The sequence below is a fragment of the Gekko japonicus genome, unplaced genomic scaffold (genome assembly GCF_001447785.1).
Source record: "Gekko japonicus isolate JY-2015 unplaced genomic scaffold, Gekko_japonicus_V1.1 scaffold1390, whole genome shotgun sequence".
NCBI classification, from domain to species: domain Eukaryota; kingdom Metazoa; phylum Chordata; class Lepidosauria; order Squamata; family Gekkonidae; genus Gekko; species Gekko japonicus.
In genome coordinates, this window is record NW_015161994.1 from 25,625 (window position 1) to 46,642 (window position 21,018).

Sequence of the window (21,018 nt, forward strand, 5' to 3'; positions counted from 1 at the left end):
CAAACTCCTTGCATGGAAAACGGCCTTTTTAATTGCTATCACATCGGCAAGGCGAGTTGGAGAAATATTGGCTTTCCAACACGATACACCTTACCTATCGTTTCTGCCAGACGGAGTCCGCCTTGTCCCGGACATCTCCTTCCTGCCGAAGGTGGTGTCAGAGTTCCACCTGCAGGCAGAGGTCTTCCTCCCTGACTTCTTTCCAAATCCAACATCAGCGGAGGACAAATTATTACACACTTTAGATGTGAAGTGGGCTCTCCTGTTCTACCTCAATAGAACACACCCGACTAGACGAGACTCACAACTGTTCATCTCTTATGCGTCAGCACGACTGGGCACTCCCATCATGGCCCAGTGCCTGTCAAAGTGGATTGTGGGTCTCATTCATCTGTGTTACCAGATTGCCAAACAGCCATTGCCTGGCCCTATCAGGGCTCATTCGATCAGGGCTGTCACGACTCCCACTGCCTTCCTCCAGGGAGTGCCACTGACGGACATTTGCAATGCCGCTACGTGGGCCACGCCTAATACCTTCATAAGGCACTACGCCCTAGACGAACACCAATACCAACATGGGACATCACATTCTGTCTTCGGCTATGCAGTAAAAGACCTCCCAGCACCCTCCTCCAGGTAGGCTACTGCTCGCTAATCTCCCATGGGTGTGAAGCACAGAGACCACGTCGAAGATAAGCAGGTTGTTTACCAGTAACTGGTGATCTTCAAGTGGTCATCTGTGCATTCACATCACCCGCTCTCCTTCCCCGCTGCTGTCAGCTTCTACATTTTTATTAGGGGTTGATTTGCAGTGGTTTGTAGGAACTGGCGGGATGTCCGCGCCCATCCCTCTGGGCAGGCACGGTGGGGTTCCTGTGCATGCCCGAGGGACTGGGCATGAAAATCCATTAAAAGAGCTCGCTACAGCACTGATTGATCCAGCACGTGCGCACTAGATCCCATGGGTGTGAATGCACAGATGACCACTCGAAGATCACCAGTTACTGGTAAGCAACCTGCTTTTATACTTTATTGCAGAGCTATAGATGCAGTAACAAATTCACTTTTAAGAATGGCGTCGCCCCTACAAGCATAATGGGATATAGGGTATTCATATGCACCCCCCCTTCCTTAGGCCAATTAGCCACATTCCCCTGCGCTGGAGAAGGCGCCCCAGGCCGTTAGAGCTGAAGCTGGGAACCGAAAGCGCTCCCATGGTTCCCTGAATCCCAGACACTACACACCACCTGCAAGGCCATAGATGAGCAAGCGTTACAGAAGCAAAGAAGGAATGCAGCGGTACTTGGTACACAGGGCAAGCAAGCATCCCACTCCCAACCCTTATGGCAGCATAGCTGACAGCTGGTCCGTGCCCATCCCTATCCAAAACTGACTCCAGACACCTGTGTCTACAATTTTCACAGAATCCTTTTGATCTGCTGGTAACACAAAATAGAGCTGAGTATCATCTGCATATTGGTGGCAAATGAGCCCAGATCTCCAGATGACCTCTCCCAGCATCTTTACATAGATGTTGACAAGCATGGGGGACAAGTCTAAGCCTTGGGGGAACCCCATAAACCAAAGGCCAAGAGTCAGAGGAGCAGTCCCAGCACAACCTACCATCGAGGTGGGTCTGGAACCACCACAGAACAGTGCTTTCCAGTCCCAAAAGACAACCTAGATTAGGATACCATGATTGATGGTATCAAACTGCCAAGAGGTCCAGGAGAATTAACATAGTTGCACTCCCCATGTCCATCTCCTGGTGTATGGGAAACCAAGGCCATTTCAGTCCCATAACCAGGCCTGATACCAGATGGGAATGGATCTAAACAATGCACTTCATTCAGGAATCTTTGGTGCTGGCCAGCCACAACTCATTCAACCTTGCTCAAGAATGGTGTCCATTTGAGACTGAACAGTAGTTATTCAACTCTTCTGGGTTCAGAGTAGGTTTCCTTAGGAGCTCACACACCACTGCCCACTTCAAAGCAGGAGTGACCATCCCGTCTCTCAAGAAGGCATTTACTGTCTCTCGGACCCAGTCCACAACCCCCACCCCACCCCTGGTAGATTTCAGCAGCCAGGAGGGGCAAGGGTCACATAAGCAGGTGGTAAGTTTCAGACTTCCCAGAATCCTGTCCCCTCCTCAGACAGCTCAAGCTGAAAGATATCCCACACAATTGGACACACTGGCACCCTGGGACCATCCAGTCCTGTAGCTGCTAATGTAGAGACAAACAACATATTGCTGAACAAGTTCTTAATGTAATAAATATAACAATACAGATGTTATTTTGATTGTTGTTTTGTTTCAACAGATGAATACATCAAGAGACTAAAGTCTCAATGCAGGCAGGACGAACCTTCCCAGGCTTGACTGTCCGTTTCGACTTTTCGTCTTTATCAAACGTCCTATTAAAAATAAAACAATTTGATACTGGGGGAAGCCAACTCTAAAGGAAGTCCATTTGCAATATTTCTCAGTAAAAGTTTTTTGATACATACAGTTTGTAGAAGTCTATCTTCAATACTTCAATAATTTTCATCAATATGTGCAAGTATTCTATAAGTATAAATATAAATACATTAGAAGGGAGGTCAACGTATCATGCTCCCATGACCTCCCTTCTAGCTAGTACATGTGATGCCTGCTGCACTTTATATTGAAGGTCTTGTTATACATATTCAAATGCATGATACGTTGACCTCCCTTCTAGACATAATAAAAAGACATCTTACCAAAGATGGCTACTTCAAGCTCTCAAGATAAACAGTTCCCTTCAGGGTAATGCTAGAAGGGAGGTCAACGTATCATGCTCCCATGACCTCCCTTCTAGCTAGTACATGTGATGCCTGCTGCACTTTATATTGAAGGTCTTGTTATACATATTCAAATGCATTACCCTGAAGGGAACTGTTTATCTTGAGAGCTTGAAGTAGCCACCTTTGGTAAGATGTCTTTTTATTATGTCTGTGATCATAAGGATTCTTGTAAATGTAAAAGATATATTTTTGTATCATTGTCTGGAGTGTATAAATTGGTAAATATGACATTGGTATATATTATTATCTCACTTAATGTATTTATATTTATACTTATAGAATACTTGCACATATTGATGAAAATTATGTATTGAAGATAGACTTCTACAAACTGTATGTATCAAAAAACCTTTATTGAGAAATATTGCAAATGGACTTCCTTTAGAGTTGGCTTCCTCATTATCAAGTTGTTTTATTTTTAATAGGACGTTTGATAAAGATGAAAAGTCGAAACGGACAGTCAAGCCTGGGAAGGTTCGTCCTGCCTGCATTGAGACTTTAGTCTCTTGATGTATTCATCTGTTGAAACAAAACAACAATCAAAATAACATCTGTATTGTTATATTTATTACATTAAGAACTTGTTCAGCAATATGTTGTTTGTCTTTGCTATTTAAATTGCTGGGTCCTATTCTTTCAGCTGCTAATGCAGAGGCCAAGTTGGAATGGGTGTGAGGGACTTTATTTGCAATGTGCTTAGCAAAATGATCACAGTGTGTTGAAGAGCAGTCCACTTCCTTAAGTCGGACAGAACTCAATAGGCCCCTGACCACCCAGGAGAGCCACACAGGTCTACAGTGTGAGGGTGCAATGGTGGCAGAAAAATATTGCTTTCAAATGAGCTCTAGCCCATGCCATATCAGACTTATCCCAAGTCTCCCTTCACCATTTATCTAGCTGTTGCCCTTGTCTTTTCATTGTCCACAGTGACTCAGTTAACCAAAGGGTTGTCTGGGCTCTTTGACATGAGAGAGGGCTCCTAAATGCAATTGTGTCAGTTTCCCTGGTCATATTTTCCCATTCCAGAAGTCAGCTGGGCCTGGACAGGAGTGCTAACCATATCAGCAGGAAATGCCAATCTGAAATGCCATCTGAAAACATGTTGGATCCATCAGGCTATGGGGGTGGATCATCTCAACACACACACCCCCGAGCCTTCGTACCCTTATAAGTCTAAACCCCAGCAAGTAGTGATCTGTCCATGAGAAGGGGACTGTCTTCAGTCCCCCCAGCTTCAGATCACCTTCTTTCTGCCCAGAACAAAACAGCAGATAAAGACTATGACCTGCACAGTGTGGGGGCCTGTTATTACCTGAGACGGGCCCATGGTTGTCATGGAGACCATGGAATCCTGAAATCCCAACAAGGTAGCCTCGGCATGGATATTGAAGTCTTCCAAGAAAACCAGTCTAGGAGCCCTCAACACCACATCCAAGGCCGCCAACACAAGCTTAGGCAGGGAGACAGTGGGGTGGGTGGTACACCAGCAGAATCCCAATCCTGTCTTCCACCAGTAGAGTGCTTTATGTATAAAACTATTAAATATCACAATCAATGGAAACTGAAGGTAGAATTTTAAAAAATAACACCAGGATAATTTGTAACTGTCTTGAAGAAATCATCTCAGTTAACAGAGGCATTCCTTTCAAAGGTCAAGTGAAACAGAACTGGTTTTTTATCTGCCACTGGATGAAGGAGAGTGCCAGTGCTAAATGTCCTGGGGAGGACATTTCCAGATACTGGAGCATCAGCTGAGAAGGCCTTGCTTCTAATAGCTGATAGTGTTCCATCAGCAGATGGTTGAACCCAGGGAGGTCCTCATTGCTAGATCTCAAAGCAAAGTGTGTACATTTTCACACGAATGGAGATGCTCCTCAACATACTGCAAGCCCACACTGTTTAGGGCACTCATGGTTTCCAAGTGTTTTCAGGGGATCTGATTTTGGGCACACACACCTATTCTTATATCCTATTTCTCCATTCAAAATTAAAGTACAGTTAGAACTCCATAAGAAGTTACAAGCTTGGGAACTGAGACAACTGTTAACAATATGGAATGGAGACTGATAATACCTCTCATTTCCTTCACTGTTTTCAGTAGATAATGGATAAGCAACATATTTTGCAATGAGATTTTTAAGAAAGACCTAACATTCTATTTAACTTTAGAAAATGCTTGAATTTGGATGGGCCTTGGAAGGAAGGATCAAGTTTGTGGTGGATTGTTCTTTGAACTAATGGATTATTTTAAAAAATGTTCAGGTGGCTAGCTTTGTTGAACTGCATCAGCAGAACAAAATTTGAGTCCAGTGACACCTTTAAGACCAACGAAGTTTTAGACAAGGTAAACCCTATGCCAAAGGATAAATGGACAAAAATCTAACAAGAATCATGAAACTGAAAAACCTGTAGGAGAACACTTCAAATTTCCAGGATATTCAGTGGGGACCTCAAAGTAGCTGTTTTGTTGCAAAGGAATTAAACCGACCAGAACAGAAGATTGCTGAGCAACAAGTTACTACAACATTCAGGACAATGGAACTCCCAGGGCTTAACAGAGATATCAGTTTCTTATCTAACTACACATGCTAATGCATTGGTTTGTAAACTGCTTTATTATGCTGTATGCTAATTTGCTGCTGTTCACAGGTCTTACCAATTGCCTTCATCCAGTCTTAGCTATTTTTATTGCTCAGTTACTTATCATCTTCACTCTAATTAGCCCTTCCTGGCAACACCCCCCACCCATTACCTATATGTAATGGCTGGTGACTTCTGTTTCAATGTATCTGAAGAAGTGTGTGTGCACATGAAATCTTATACCCAGAATAAAACTTTGTTGGTCTTAAAGGTGCCACTGGACTCTAACTTTGTTCTAAAAAGTATGTTAGGAAATGAGAGCATATACTCTTAAAAGTAAAGTACCTCAGCATCTTTATATTTCGCTAGGAGCCTGAACTTCATGTCGAACTGTGAAAGTGTTGCCCTTTACCTTAAGGTAAAGACAGCCTCTCTGAAAAGATAATTGAGCTGTTTTAATTCTAAGGTGTTCAGAAACTTTGGCTCAGGAATGGAGTTGGTCCAGCTTTGGGCAATTTACTGTCTCTCAGGTTTGGTTCCCTGTCAGTAAGGATAAATCTTTTAAGGAACTCACTTGCTGTGGAAACGTAAGGAGCCTAACTACATGGTGCACTGTTCCCTGGGCTGGATCAACAAGTGCATCTTTGGGAGTTCCATAATTCTGAGGCACATATGGCTTGAGTCAGATTGGTGGCATGCAGGGAGAAGGGGGGTTAAGCTTTTCCCTTCCTCCACCAGTTTCCTCACCAGTACTTGTTATGTCAAAACCCAACCAGGGAACAGAGCATATTGTGTAGCTGAGTCCTGAGTCACTCACCACTTTTTGAGTGCATGAGTGATTTCTCTCCTAGATCATACTCAGCGGAAACCTGTTTTTCTGGTTTGTGGTGTAAGCTGGATTCGCACAGTGCTGATTGGCTGTACAATTGATTGTCAGTTAAAGCCACCTTCTATCTGGAAGCATTTTTCAAGAGAGAAAGGTCTTGAGGTACCAGGCAAATATTTTAAGAAGGTAAGCATGCAAAGTTTGTCTGAAGGGGAGCTAGTAGTTGGCATCTTCCTCTTTACTTCTCCCATATGCATAAGATGGCAGTTACTTTTTTTTTTAATTTGGTAGCTGGATATGTCTCCCTTGAAGAGGCAGAGCATCTATTCCTGTTTACAAATGTGCAGCCTTAAAATAGGCTTGCAATCTCTGCAGGGTAACTGTAAATGAGAAAAGAAAGTATTTACCCTTTTTGGATAATGCAAACTAAGTAAATGCATTGAACGTGCTGCGTAAATGCTTCAACATAGCTTCTTATGAGATTGTAATGAAAAGTTAGTTTATAAAAGTTTGAGTGCATTTCTGTAATGAATGTTTTATGACAACAACTTAATCTAGTAACATAATGCTGATTTCTCCTCATTTTGATATGTCCTTAGAAATTCTGAGGATAGCCAACTCAGGCCATTTGAGACTAAGGGCTTAGTTTTTCATTTTAGCAGAACTGCAAAAAAGTTGCACAGTGAGTGTGTATGACCAAACAACTACAACATGTTACCAATATGCAGTTTGTGTTCAGAAATAGTATTATTCAACACAGGTGACAATTGCTGCAGACACATAGCTCTGCCCTCAGTCTGCAGCATTTCATCTGTGTTGCAGAAGTAGGCATTATAAGGCAAGGTGTAGTAGCTGATAAGAACATTCTCAGTTCTCCCTTGCAATTGGCTAGGCACTGCATGCCATTCTAATAGGGCTAATGATAGACAGGGGCATGCCAGGACAACGTGAAGTAATTGCATTGGTAAAAAAGTTGACTAAGGTTATCTCTGTTGCATTGGCATGACAGCAGTTTCAAAAACTAAATAATTTATGCAGGAACAGAGCTGTGGAGGTGCTTAATGTAGTAGAAAATAGGAGGTTACTGTGATGCCTTTTATATTTCTTATACTTACACTTATTAGTATAAGAAATATTTATATTTTATTCTTTGTTTTACATTAGGACCTGCTTGTAGTATGATCACGGACTTTTAAAACACTTAATTGCTTTATTGATTGCATCAGAGACAGTCAGTATATAGTCTAGCTACTTGAGAATTTGGAAGTGAGTGTTTCTATAAAATTACAAGATTCACTTTTTCATGAAGACATTCAGTTAATGACCTACAAGTAAATCTACCCTGCTGCAAATAAATGTTTTCTCTGGCAGTTTTATTGTTCTCTTATTGCAAGAGCAAGATGTCCAGGACAAGAAATAACTGGCCTCTGTAGTAACGTTGCAGAGGAAAATGATATTCCTTCTTACTGTTGTATGTGAGGAAGTGAAAAGATAGAGCCATAGGAACTGTGTAACGTGCGCTCAGTATTTCTTTAACAATAGCAATGATGTTATAAATATGAAAATTACAAAAGTGATACTAATACATTCAAATTGTAAATCCAGTTACATAAGATAGAAGATAACAATGACGGTGGGACAGTGGTCTCCGGAATGCGATGCTGTTTCGACAAACGTCTTCTTCTGACCAAGAATCTATAAGCTTATACATGATATAATACATATGAATATTAGTACTTACATCTTAGGTAATTGTACAACAAAATTTAAAATAAAGTTGGTACAAAACCTTACTAGATGATGTGTGGAAAATTGCACTTCAATAGAAAAGCTACCCGATTCACATGGAGTTCAATAACAGTTTCTAGAAAAAACATAGCAAAGCAGTGAAACCAGACAGGCTAACTACGCATAATTATATAAAGCTGCGGTGGCCCAAGTGGTTAAGACACTGAACTGCAGGCTGTGGAAGGTCGGTAGTTCAGCAGTTGAGACCCGGGTGCCGCATAACGGAGTGAGCTCCCGTCTCTAGTTCCAACTCCTGCCAACCTAGCAGTTCGAAAGCAAGAAATTGCAAGTAGATAAATAGGTACCACTTCGGTGGGAAGGTAACAGCATTCCGTGCGCCTTGGCGTTTAGTCATGCCGGCCACATGCCCACGGAAACGTCTTTGGACAACGCTGGCTCTTCGGCTTTGAAACAGAGATGAGCACCGCAACCCTAGAGTCAGATTCGACTGGCTTACAAGCAAAGGAACCTTTACCTTAAAGCTTATACAAAAACAAAAATGTTCAAACCTACTTACCACCATTTAAAGAAACACACATGCCATCTTGCCAGAACATAAATTGGGCTATTGACTACACTTCGTTGGCATATTCCATCAAGAAGGTTGTCCTTAAACATTGGCACATGTTAAGTGATGTGCCAGGATGTAACAACAAACCATTTATAGGATTCAGAAGAACTCCTACCATGAAGGATTTGTTGGATTTATTGAACTGGTTTGAAGGTATTTCACCAAACGTCGCTTTTTGGGGTTCCAAATCTTGACATAGAGATTCTCCACTATACAATCTCACACACCTAAGGCACTCTTCCTGATGGAAGTTGTTTAAGTGTGGGGGTTGCAATGTTACCTGATTTGCCCACCCACTAGTGTACTCATTATTCCCTGGGACTGCTGTTTTTCCATCTAATTCCCACACCAGTATAGGGTTCTCCCTGATTTTCCTTAAAAACTACCAGGAGGTCCACTCACTCCAGCCATTCCCCTGTCTCATTTGCTTTGTTATAACCCACACAGAAAATTCAGGTGGAAGCCTCACTCCCCAGATTGCAATTTTATACCAGTTACACAATTCATGTTCACCTTCCAAGTCAAGAGGACTAGTTGTCCAAGTATCTAGCCATGGTTCTATCAAGTAAGTATATCTGTGCTCGACATCCCATCCTTCACTGTCGGGGGTGTACCACCATGTAGGTGATTCAGACATGGGTAAAAACAATAATACAGAATAACCACAATCTGAGCAGAAGATAGTTACTGATGCCTTCTTTAGAGTCAACTTTAGAAGATCCTCTAGATTAACTTCACTTTCCCACTGGTCTGTGGCTATTTTTACAGGCTCCTTTTGTGGTGCATACATGCCTTTAACATGAGTATAATGAGTCCAACCTCTTTCCCTTATCCTCACAGCAACTTCCATGATCAGTAGCACCTGGAGAGGTCTCTCCCAGTTCGGAGCCAGCAAAGGTTCCTTCCAGGATTTGATGAGGACCCAGTCTCCTGGTTTGTGCTTATGGACAGGAAATTCCAGGGGTGAAGTTTGGACCACTAAAGCCTGTTGGCGAAGAGAGGACACAATGGACAGCAGAGCAATAACATATTATGTTAAAGTCTTATCAGTCCATTCAGGCAGAGGTGTCCCACTAGTCTGTTCCATATAAGGTAGACCAAACATCACTTTGTAAGGGGAGATCAAAATATCTTTACTGGTGCAGTTCTCAGTCTTTAGTAAGGCTATAGGTAGGATCTTGGTTCAGGGTAGCCTCGTTTTCAAAACTAATTTTGTTAGAACCTGTTTAAGGATTCCATTGTAGCATTCTACTTTCCCTGGTGAGCCAGGGTACCATGGACAGTGATGATCCCATTTAATTCACAAGGCATCCCTGACCTCCTTCCTGACCCACCCACTGAACTGCTGATCTCGATTTGAATTTACCCCCTTTATTCTACCCCAGGTAGGTACAATGTGTTCTAAAATTGTCTTAGCCACTCTTTTGGCTGTAGTTGATACCTCAGGGTATGTCTCTACCCATTCTATTAAGTGATCCGCTAATACCAGGCAGTGTTTCAATCTTCCCACAAGCTTTAGTTCAATGAAGTCTATCTGCACATACTGAAATGGTCTAAAGGCCAGTGGTCTACGTTTCATTGGGGTTCTCTTAGCTAGTTTAGCATTGACCTTAGCACACACCAAGCATCCTCCAGTCACTGTCTTTTCAATTAAGTGTATCCCAAAACCAGCACAAAAGTCGATTAATGCCTGGGCTCCCCAGTAGCTGCTTTGATTTAAAAAAAAAAGCAAGCCATTGCTTCCCGTCGGGTAGGAATCAGCCTATTCCCTTCCTCCCATTTCCTGAATCCCTGTCTTTTCATGGTCTGTGAATAAGTGTTTTTTTCCTGTAGGCTCCTCAGGCTGAGATGTTAGATTCATCAGCCGGATCTCTCATTTTTGACTTGCCAATCTTTCAGGCAGATGTAATGAATCCAGCACCTCCCTTACCAGGAGTTCATGAGCCAGGGACTTTTCTCTACTGGTCAGCAGTCTCCTTCACTGCTACAATTTTCCAAATACATGAGAGCAGTGTTATAGGTATATCTGCTATCGGTGTATGCGTTTATTATCTGACCCTCAAAGATTTGGAGGGCCCTTTTTAAAGCATATACCTCACAAGTCTGGCCACGGCGGAATCGGGCCCCGGGGAAAACCCCACCCCTGCGTGCATGTCACAGGGAAGTGGTGTGTTCTTTGCTGTTCCTTGTACTGTACACTGGCTTCCCCCCCCTTTTTTTGGCTGAAGCCTGGTAAGACCTGGAAACCTGGGGAGGGGTTTGGGAAAACCCCTAGATGAAATCTAATGATCCTCAACTCTCAGCTGGAGTTAGCATCCCCGTGAATTCTTGCTCTCCAAAATGCTTTTTCCTTTCTCCAACGTTTGTGGGAGAAGGAAACCTCAGACCTCTACTTTCTATTTCCTTTCCTTTCTGCTCTCCATTTCAAAGCATCACTAAATACTTTTCATTTCCCCTATCTCTCCTTCTACAGTCTTCCTACCTAAGTTCCCTTCAACTCCTTCTTAACTTTTATTTGTTTATGACCTCCAGTCCACATTTTTATTTGGGGTGACTTACCAAAATAAAAATGATTCAAATCCTGCTGCCCCATGGCGTCTATGTAAATCTCCTGTGTCATAAAAGAAAACCTTCATCTGTGGCTCTCTTTTCACAGGATATCTATCTATTATTATCTTAAAATATCTGACTATAATCCAGCTTTGAATGCATAATTCAAAATTAGTCTTTACTTATTACATGTGAAATGCACACAACCTATAATTATTGTGCATTACTTCTCAAAACTGTTCCAAATAATGCCTCTGAATTTCATTTCTTTCTTGGCTTATTTGAAACACTCTCTTGAGATTTTTAACTTTTGGAATAGTAGAGGCAACTTCCTGTAATTGAATATTTCTGTGGGTGGGGGCAAATTGAGGGATTGTGCACTCTAGGGTTGCCAGCTTCCAGTTGGGCCTGATGGCATACAATAAGGTATGACAGGCAAGATGACAGCCAAGTAAAAAGTAGTCTATTAGATCATCTTGATCTGAGGTGACAGTTAGTGTGTCATGTGACATGTCACCAGGTCCTAAGATTGTATCATCCTGACTACTGTCACCATGAGTCAGCACTTTGTTCTGATTGGTGCTCAGATGTATATATTGAGTACAGTCTGTATGCTATTGTTCACTCTTGTGGATTGAATGCTATGCGAAGCACTTTGTCAGTAAGCCTGGTGAATTGGATGCTACAAGTGCTAAAGGACTGTATGTATATAGTTGCTGTAAATAAAGCTCTGTAAATAGTTCAGCACTAGCCAACTCTGGAATGTGTTATTATTGGTGCTTCCATTACGCTGACAGGGCCCTGAGGATCTCTCGCTTTTACAACTTATCTCCAGCTGACAGAGATCAGCTCCCCTGGAGAAAGTGGCTGCTTTGAAGGGTAGATTTTATGGCATTCCACCCTGCTGAAGCCTCTCCCCTCCTTTCCCAAAGTCTTCAGGTATTTTCCAACCCAGACTTGGCAACCCCAGTGCACTCCCTTCCTATGCCTTTTTAATATTCAATGGTATCACCATATCTATTCATATAACATTTTCTGAAACATTTTTATTTTTCTCTGCCTGAATACACACATATTTCAGGGAGACCTTTATTTATTTATTTTTTGTCCTTGTTATCAAATCTCTTTCTCTTGGAACATGTTACGTTATACTTTCTCTCCCTTACTCCACACACACACACACACACACACACAGCAAGAGGGGAGTCCTGGTTCTACCTCTCCTCCATCGTCGCATCAGCCCAGGAATGTTACATATATAGCAAGAGGGGAATCCTGGTTCTACCTCTCCTCTGTCACATCAGCCCAGGAATGTTAACCATATGACTCTAGACAACAAAGGGAAGGAGAGTCCTCAGGGACCTGGCTAAAAGGTTGTTCTGCAAACTCCCCACATTCCCCTTCCTGCTCAAGAGCCAGGGAACAGTCCCAGACTGATTCCTGTCCCAGCCCTCTCTGCCTCTAAATTCCTGAATTACCTATAATTTCTATAATTAGCCTTATTCTGCCTATATATATAGCCTTGCAAATTTAAAATCAACTCACCTCTAAAAGAATTTAACTTCAATTTTTTTACAGATTATATTATTATGTAGTAGCTTCCTAAAATTGGAACCTATTTTCCTTTAAACAAGACCAGCTTGTAATCCTTCACTCCTTGCACATGGAAAACCTCTGGAGCCTGCCCAAATGAGGTCTCAGACGTTCCTGAGAAGCTCATTGCCCTTCGTTTGCTATTATTGGTGCCTCTTTGCTCCCTAATTGTAGTGAGAGGCAAATTTTCTGTTTCTCTACAGGCTTGCTCTGCCTCTTTCTTTAAAAGATCATAATCCCTAGGATCCCTTTGTGGATCTCTCTGTACTTCTTCTACTCCCTGTCTCTTAGGCATTTGCATCTTTATTTTCTGCTTTCTGGACAACTCACTCTCTCCTTTTTCCATCTTCCCTTTAGAATTGACAACACACAACAGACACACTCAGTTCACACACTCAGTTCACAATCACTCAGCTGCCCTGATCGTGGGCGTTTGACCGCGGAGGGGTCTACGTCCAACCCGAGGGCCTCTTTCAGATCGGGCGTGCTTCCAATCGTCACGACAAGACAGGATAGCAGGAGACAGGACACAACATGTAACATTCACCTGCCTAACACCTTTTAGGCACTAAGGCTGAGAGTCTGCCACTACTCTCACCTCACTGGAGGAGTTACTACCCGCCGGAGCCTCCCTCCACTGTCAGGACCCTCCCTGACTCAACACTGGCCTAACACCTTTTAGGCACATCAACTGTCAGGACCCTCCCTGACTTAACACTGAGGCTGAGAATTTTCACCACTCTCACATCACTAGAGGAGTTACTACCCACTGTACCCTCCCTCCACTATCAGGCACACTTCCTGACTGGAGGAGTTACTGTAGCCTCCCCTGGACCACCTGGATGCAGTAGACCATTTACTCACCAGGTTCCGTGCGCGGCAACCTGTGTGGCCCTTCAACACTCTCGGAATTCCGGACTCAAAACCTTTCTTGATGAAGGAGCCCCCTTGCCCCTCTTCCAATTATGTCAACTTTGAGCCTGTGGTTGGTTTTCCTGGTTCCTAGGTTGGGGCAGCCCCTCGGGAGAACCGCCAAAATCGGTGGGGTGCACCTTCCTCCCGGGGTGCGATCCCAATGCCAGGAAATTAGCAGGAAAGCATCCCGGACGAGCCCCCAGTTGTTAGGGACAATAACGTTTGCCCCAGGGCAATAACTTTTGCCCAACGAAGAAATCAGGCAGAAAATTCAAAGTGGAGGTTTTTTAAAGATCTTTATCTGGTGTACATCAGGGAAACCCAGCCTGAGATCTGAGACTCTGGCCTGAGGTCAGAAACTCAGGCCAAGGGCTTCGTAGTTCTGTGGTTACATACAGTTTTTATACAATCGCCTAATTAACATATGCAAGCTTCTAATGCCCTATCACGAACGCAAAAAGTCCCTGTTTGTCAGTTGATTGGTCAACCACAAACTTACAATCTCCTCACATGCCTCTTCTCCCTAGTCCTGCATTTTAATTCCATTTATGTACATGCTTCCTCCCAATTATTTATACATTGTAGTGAAAACCAGCTGATTTCCATCCACAAGTATAATTGGGATGGTATATCTTATCTGATCCTCCCCTGACATGAGCAGCTGCATGGTATCTACTGGTTTGCTATCCTTATCAACAAATATGTTGATAATGCTATCTACCTAATGATGGACGGCATCCTGCCTTCTGCCTTCTGCTGTACATCTTGCATTCTGCTGTGTAAGCTTATTTTCTACAAATGAACTTTTTTTATAACATTCTGAGTGTGTTCTACTTTCTAGCTTCTAAAAGCAGGCTCTAATACTTCTCATTATAGATATTGATGATGAATTCCCAAAATTTCCCAATCAATAACCATCCCTAACAATGTTACTAACAGTGCAATCCTAAGCAGAGTTAGAAGGTTGTAAGTTCATTAGTGCTTTCCCCCCAACTGGGCCAATTACAGTACATGTACCGTTTTTTTAAAAAACGAAGGCTATAAGTGAGCTTCATGGCTGAGTGGGGACTGGAACTCAGATTTCCCTATTCTGATATCCTAATGACTTGTGCTTGCCTACCTTAATACTCTTTTTTACAATGAGAAGATCACGTCAGATTTGTGATGGCTGGGGGAAAAAATGAAGTTTCCCTCCTAATGAAGTAATCTCACACAAAAAAGTACAGACAGCCATTTAAAGTATTCGGTAAAGCTATTTTTAACTTTTTATTTTATTTATTTACAAAGTTTATATTTTGCCTTTCTGCCTGCACAAGGGCTGCCAAAGCAGCCAACAGTTTAAAACATATGCTTGAGTCACTTTAAACATTATAGAATTACTGAAACCTGTGTTTTTATGGTAAATTTTAATGTTAGGAAATTCACTTTTTAAAAAACTCTATGGGTACTGTAATTGGCCCAGTTGCGGGGGGGAAATATATTCTGTTCATGTGGTGGGTTTGCTAATTATGTATGCTGACCCTAAGGGCGTCGCAGAGTGATTTCTGCCCTCCGCTCTTTATAGAATCTGAGTTGTGCATAAAATGTCTGTGGTTTCAGTGAAAGTTTTGTGGTAGGTGGTATTTTAAGTAGGCTGTACATTTATCTGAGAAATCACTACTTGTTCTTTGTCATTTTAAACTGTCAACTTGCCTAGATCATATAATGTTGTGGTTAAAATGTAGAACAACTTTTTAGATAAGATTAAAACTGTCATCTCCTGAAAGATACCGAAAGTCTTCAATTCTGGTTTACAGATGTACTTCAAACACATTTGGTATCGCTGACATTACTCCGCTGGCAGCTGTGTACTGAACTCCTTGTTCTAGACACCTTGCCAAGTACTTCATGCAAAACCAGGTTTCATTGTTTTTAGTGGCAGCGATATGGTATACTGTAAACAAGTGTGGTTGGTTATGAAGCACGGATAGAAAATTTCCATACACATAGATGGCAGTTCTGAAACAAGGGCAGCTCTGTTTGTTTCTGTGGTGAATTCTTGCTTCCCCCTGGAGCCACAGCTGAAATGTTTATAGCTAAAAGTTCAGATAGTGTAATTTTCTTTTCTAGGAACTTGGAGTTAGGATTCCTAGACCACTGGGACAAGGACCAAGCAGATTCATCCCGGAGGTGGAGGTGCGTTGTGGTGCTAGTTGTTTTGCAAGTACGTGGTGAATGTGTTGCATTTCAGGAAAACTTTTCAGAGTCTACTTTTGGCTGAGAAAACAGCTGTGGATGTGCAAAGTATGGCACACAGCGACGACCGCTATAAATTATCATGAGAGTTTGGCAATGATCTGCTGAGTTAGAAAATAGTAATCTCTGTGTGGAATTTTGGTATTTAATAGCACATTTTTCATTTAGTGCATCTTAAAAAGACACCAGTCTTTCTAACTGTGGTACCTATTGTTTAAAGAATAAGTTGCTATTCCTCAGCTTTAAGGGCTACATTAATCAGCATGGTATCACTCTGTTCTGCCTCTACAATTAATTGATTGCTATGAGACCATGTGACCTAGTTGATGGTAATAAATTTGTTCAAATTCCAATCTGAGTCACATGGATAGTCATAAACATGTTTCCCTACTATAACCAGCTACCAAAATAGCTCTCAGCATATTAGGAAAGTTACTTTTGCACCTTTAGAGCATGACTTAAAACCCATCCCTTCATATATGCTTCCGGAAAGTGATTGATTTGTTGTAATTGGGCAAGTGACTGTAAGTGGGCAAATATGGAAAACTTTTGGAGTTATGAATAAAATCGCATTTGATATAGGCTTAAAATTTCATTTGGGGCTGTGAGCTATGAACAAATATGCAATAGGGTGGTTGTTTTTCAAAAATGTTGCTAATATTCTTTTTTTTAAATTTAAACAGATTCTTCAAGTGAGCACTGAAGATACCCAAATGCATACTTTGTTTGCAGAGTCTTTCACAACTTTAGGGCGTTTGGACAACATTACCTTAGTGATGGTTTTCCACCCACAGTATCTAGAGAGCTTTTTGAAAACTCAGCATTATCTGTTGCAAATGGATGGGCCACTGCCTCTTCATTATCGACACTACATAGGTATCATGGTAGGTTGATCTATGAAGCTGGAAGCTATATTGTTATCATTCAAATGTTACAATATATTTTAGTTGGCTTACTGATTGACTTACTAGTCTTATTGTACTTGAAATCCACCTTGAGTCCCAGTAAGAAAGGCACAGTGTACGTGAAAAGAAATAAATAATGGTACCTTGTACAGCTCTATAATTTTGTTGTACCGAAAGGGTTGTCTGTTGATGTCCAGTAACATTGCTGAAGTTTCTCAGGACATCTATTTAGCAAGTGGAACTGTGGCAATAAACAGCCACCCAATGATGACTCCTGTTAAACTATCCTTCTGGTAGTTTATATGGTTGGTTGAATTATGAAATGGGAAGCAATAATGGCATTTTATGGCTTTTAACCTTATTTTCAATATATATATATTTAGGCCATATGTCAGAAACATAGGATTGGACCAAATTTTCCTCCATCAGAGAGAAGACTTTCTCTACCAGAAAAAGTAAATTTTCAATTGGAGGAAGTCTTTTTCCCTTGTAGTAAGACTTAGCGGAAGAGAGCCATAGGATTTGACTTAGAAGAAGGGAGTCATAGGATCCACTCCTTAATAAACTTACAAAATTTGGCAAATTCTTCTAGTTAGTAGAAATACTGTCTCTCAGTATTTGCTCCACAGTTACAACTAAGATCACCAAATATAAAGAATGGATCCTTCATTTAGAACAATTTAACTTCCTTGTATAAATATATTTTTGAATCTAATATCCAGTATTCTGTCTTAATTTAGGACGCTTGCTAATTAAAGATCCTATTTAAGTGGAACATGGAATAGCAGTCCTCTTTTTTAACATTGCATTCTGTTACTAGGGGCTGCGGTGGCTCAGTGGTTAAGATGCTGAACTGCAGACCGGAAGGTCGGTAGTTCAGCAGTTCGAGGCCCGAGTACCGCATGGTGGAGTGAGCTCCAGTCTCTGGTCCCAGCTCCTGCCAACCTAACAGTTCGAAAGCAAAAAAATGGCAAGTAGATAAATAGGTACTGCTTCAGGGGGAAGGTAACAGCATTCTGTGCGTCTCGGCTTCTAGTCATGCTGGCCACATGACCATGGAAACGCCTTCGGACATTGCTGGCTTTTTGGCTTGGAAATGGAGATGAGCACCGCCCCCTAGAGTCGGATTCGACTGGCTTTCAAGCAAGGGAAGCCTTTACTTTATTCTGTTACTATTTTAACTAGGTGTATTCTGTTACTATTACTCAGCTATTCTGAATTTTATTTAGTTGGGCTCCAGAGGGCTGGATGTTGACATTCTAGTAGTACTTTCACAGTTTTCCAGGAAGTCTAAGTAGCAAGTAGATCTATAGTCCATAGTAAATAACACCCAATGATAGCTTTTGTTAAAATGCTATTCTGTCCATTTACATGGCTTTAATATATAAATAGATTTAGAGTGGGCTAAAATTACAGAATGGTTCTGTTTTCATGACTTATACAAGTGGGACCTACTTATGAGCTTCTTTGTGGCATCTGACTGGTTGCTGTTGGAAATGGGGTACTGGGCTGGATGGACCTTTGGTTTGTTCAGCCTGGCTTTTGTTGCATAAAATAAATTTACCAACAAGTAAGACCCAATAAACTTAGTGACATTCCTTTCTGAGTTGAACCTATTCAGACACCTGATATGTTTCTATATGGTGAGAAGGTAGAAGCTACTATAATAAAAAGTTTTGTGTTACTTTATAGCTTTTTGTCAAATATAAAACAATACAAACATGATATCATCTTTACAGTGTAGCATTAATAATATATGCTGTGTAACTTTTCCTTCACCTGTCCATATTTGTTACAGTAGTCAAGAGCTTCACCACAGAGAATGTCTACATTTGATAGTTTTGTGTGTTTTTCCAGGCGGCTGCTAGGCACCAGTGCTCTTACTTGGTTAATCTCCATGTCAGTGACTTTCTTCATGTTGGGGGTGACCCTAAATGGCTGAATGGTCTAGAGAATGCACCTCAGAAACTACAGAATCTGGGTGAATTGAACAAAATCTTGGCACACAGACCATGGCTCATTACTAAGGAACATATTGAAGTAAGTAGTTTTTATGTGTATAGAATATACTACTAAAACATATATTCACATTTTATTTAGCTTCTGTGGATCTACAGTTTTTTTACTCTGTGATTTTTACGTGTTTATGTGCTGTGTCACCCCATGCTGTAATATTCCAGCTGTCTTAATAGGCACATAAAATGGTTATGCTAAACAACATTATTTTTTGGAAGTTCTGTTTGCTACTGGAATACTCCAAGTGCTGCTTACTGAGCATGGCATAGTGCTCTGGTACTTGACAGTCCTGATATATAACTCTCAAGTGGATGGACACCAATACTTAAGCTATGATTCATGCCATTGGCATGTAGCATCTGATGTTGAAGGGTCACTTAAGGATACCACAGGGTCTGCTTCCAAAATACCTAGTGGTGTTCCTTTCTGAACTTAGATTTACTGGGTCTGCTGTCTTGCATTATATCAAAGCATAGTTTTAAAAACTTGTTTCTTTAACTAGATCAATGCTGTGCTTTTTACTGGGCATTTTACTTCCTGGCATTTTTTAAAAATTAATGTCAGTCAGTCAGCCTTTATTGGCATAAAACAATACCTTAAAAGAGGATTACTATACAAATATATAAAACCAAGTATTTTGCAAACTACATAATATGGCATAATGTTACAAAAGCAGTTTGTTACAAAGTGTTGCTCATTTTGATAGTTTTTCCTGACATAGCTTTATAGCTGATTGTAAAAACATGGCTACCTTCACTGATATTTCAGTATTGGAGTCATTCAGAAGATGGTGCACTTTTAAAACATCAGGAAGGTCTGTCATGTTGGCTAAAATAGGGTTTAAATATCTAAAACGTATATCTACATAAAATTGGCAATGCAAATAGATATGTGAAACTGTCTGAGTGCATCCAGAGTTACAATGGCAAAGTCTAGCTGTATATGCTATATTATTATATCTCCCATGCAAGATTGCTGATGGTAGTGCATTAAATCTTGCTAATGAAAAGGCTCTGTGCTGTTGTGGTGCTTGTATATCAGATAGGTATGGGGCCATCTCAAAATTCATAGGGGTGCAAGATTTGTTGGCTAAGCTGTATAGCCTTTGTGTTTCAGTGTCAAGAACTCTCTATTTAATCATCTGAAAAGCACCCATAAAAGGGAGCATAAGCAGTGAGTCCGTGGCAGTTATTTTGTTCTCAATGTGTGGTAGCCAGACATGTTTGACTCTGTGAGCATTTGTTGCATAAGGCTCTCTTGGTCTACATCGTAATGTAAACGCAGCCAATATTTTACTGTCATTAGCCATGCACCAGATTCCACAGAATTTAACCCAGTTTCTAAACACAAAGCTGCATAAGGTACACAACGCGGCATTCCCATGATCTTTTGAAGAAATTTAGATTGAACAAGTTCTATTGTGCCATTAAGTGCACTTATCCATACTGGAATACCATACATGAGTTGGGGGATTACTTTGGCCCTGAAGACTTTTAATGCAGCTGGTGTGAATTGATTGCCTCTGGTGTAGAAGAATCGGGAAATGGCAGAAGCATTTATGTTGGCCATATTTATTGCTGAATTACACTGCACAGACCAAGATGCATTATACTGGAAGTGCAGACCTAAGTATCTAAAAAATTTAACTTGTTCAATTGGTTTGCTTCCAATTGAAAATTAATGATTAATTTGTCTGTGGACATCTGACAATTACTAAAACTTCAGCTTAATAGATCTCTGCTAAAATTTCATTATTATTATTTTTTACTTGCCCAGATTGGGCAAAGTTTATTATTTTTTAACAAGTTACATAGAAAAGAGCCATACATTTTTAAATAGCTAGCCAAATATCTCACTCACATCATCATGTTTGCATACAGATTCCCATTCCCCCCCTTGTTTTAATTTGTATTCAATAACATACACTATTAAACCAAGCATCTATTCCCTTTATAAAACTAATTCATCAATATTCTATCTACTATATTTCATTTTATCAATACTATACTATTATTATTCTATTTTATATCAATATAAAAACAGCAAAAAAGAAACGGGCATTATTATCGGTTTAACTATGCTAAAGAAGGCATATATTTCTTCTAAATTAACAATCTAGTCCCTTTCAATATTCTTTCACATTTTTAACACTGTTAGTTTTCAAAATCCCATTAACTAGCAGGCCTAAACATAATATGTTATATTTTCCC

The 21,018-nt window shown here is 40.9% G+C and overlaps 1 protein-coding gene across 1 annotated transcript in view; it reads left to right on the forward strand.

The window, feature by feature from the left end:
* SESN1 (sestrin 1) overlaps positions 1-21,018 on the forward strand; it is a 53,977-nt gene that overhangs the window by 8,768 nt on the left and 24,191 nt on the right. Inside the window, exons 2-4 of the mRNA XM_015405404.1 lie at positions 15,762-15,827; positions 16,571-16,771; positions 18,650-18,832. Of these exons, the coding sequence (XP_015260890.1) occupies positions 15,762-15,827; positions 16,571-16,771; positions 18,650-18,832 (450 nt within the window). The remainder of the gene's footprint in view (positions 1-15,761; positions 15,828-16,570; positions 16,772-18,649; positions 18,833-21,018) is intronic.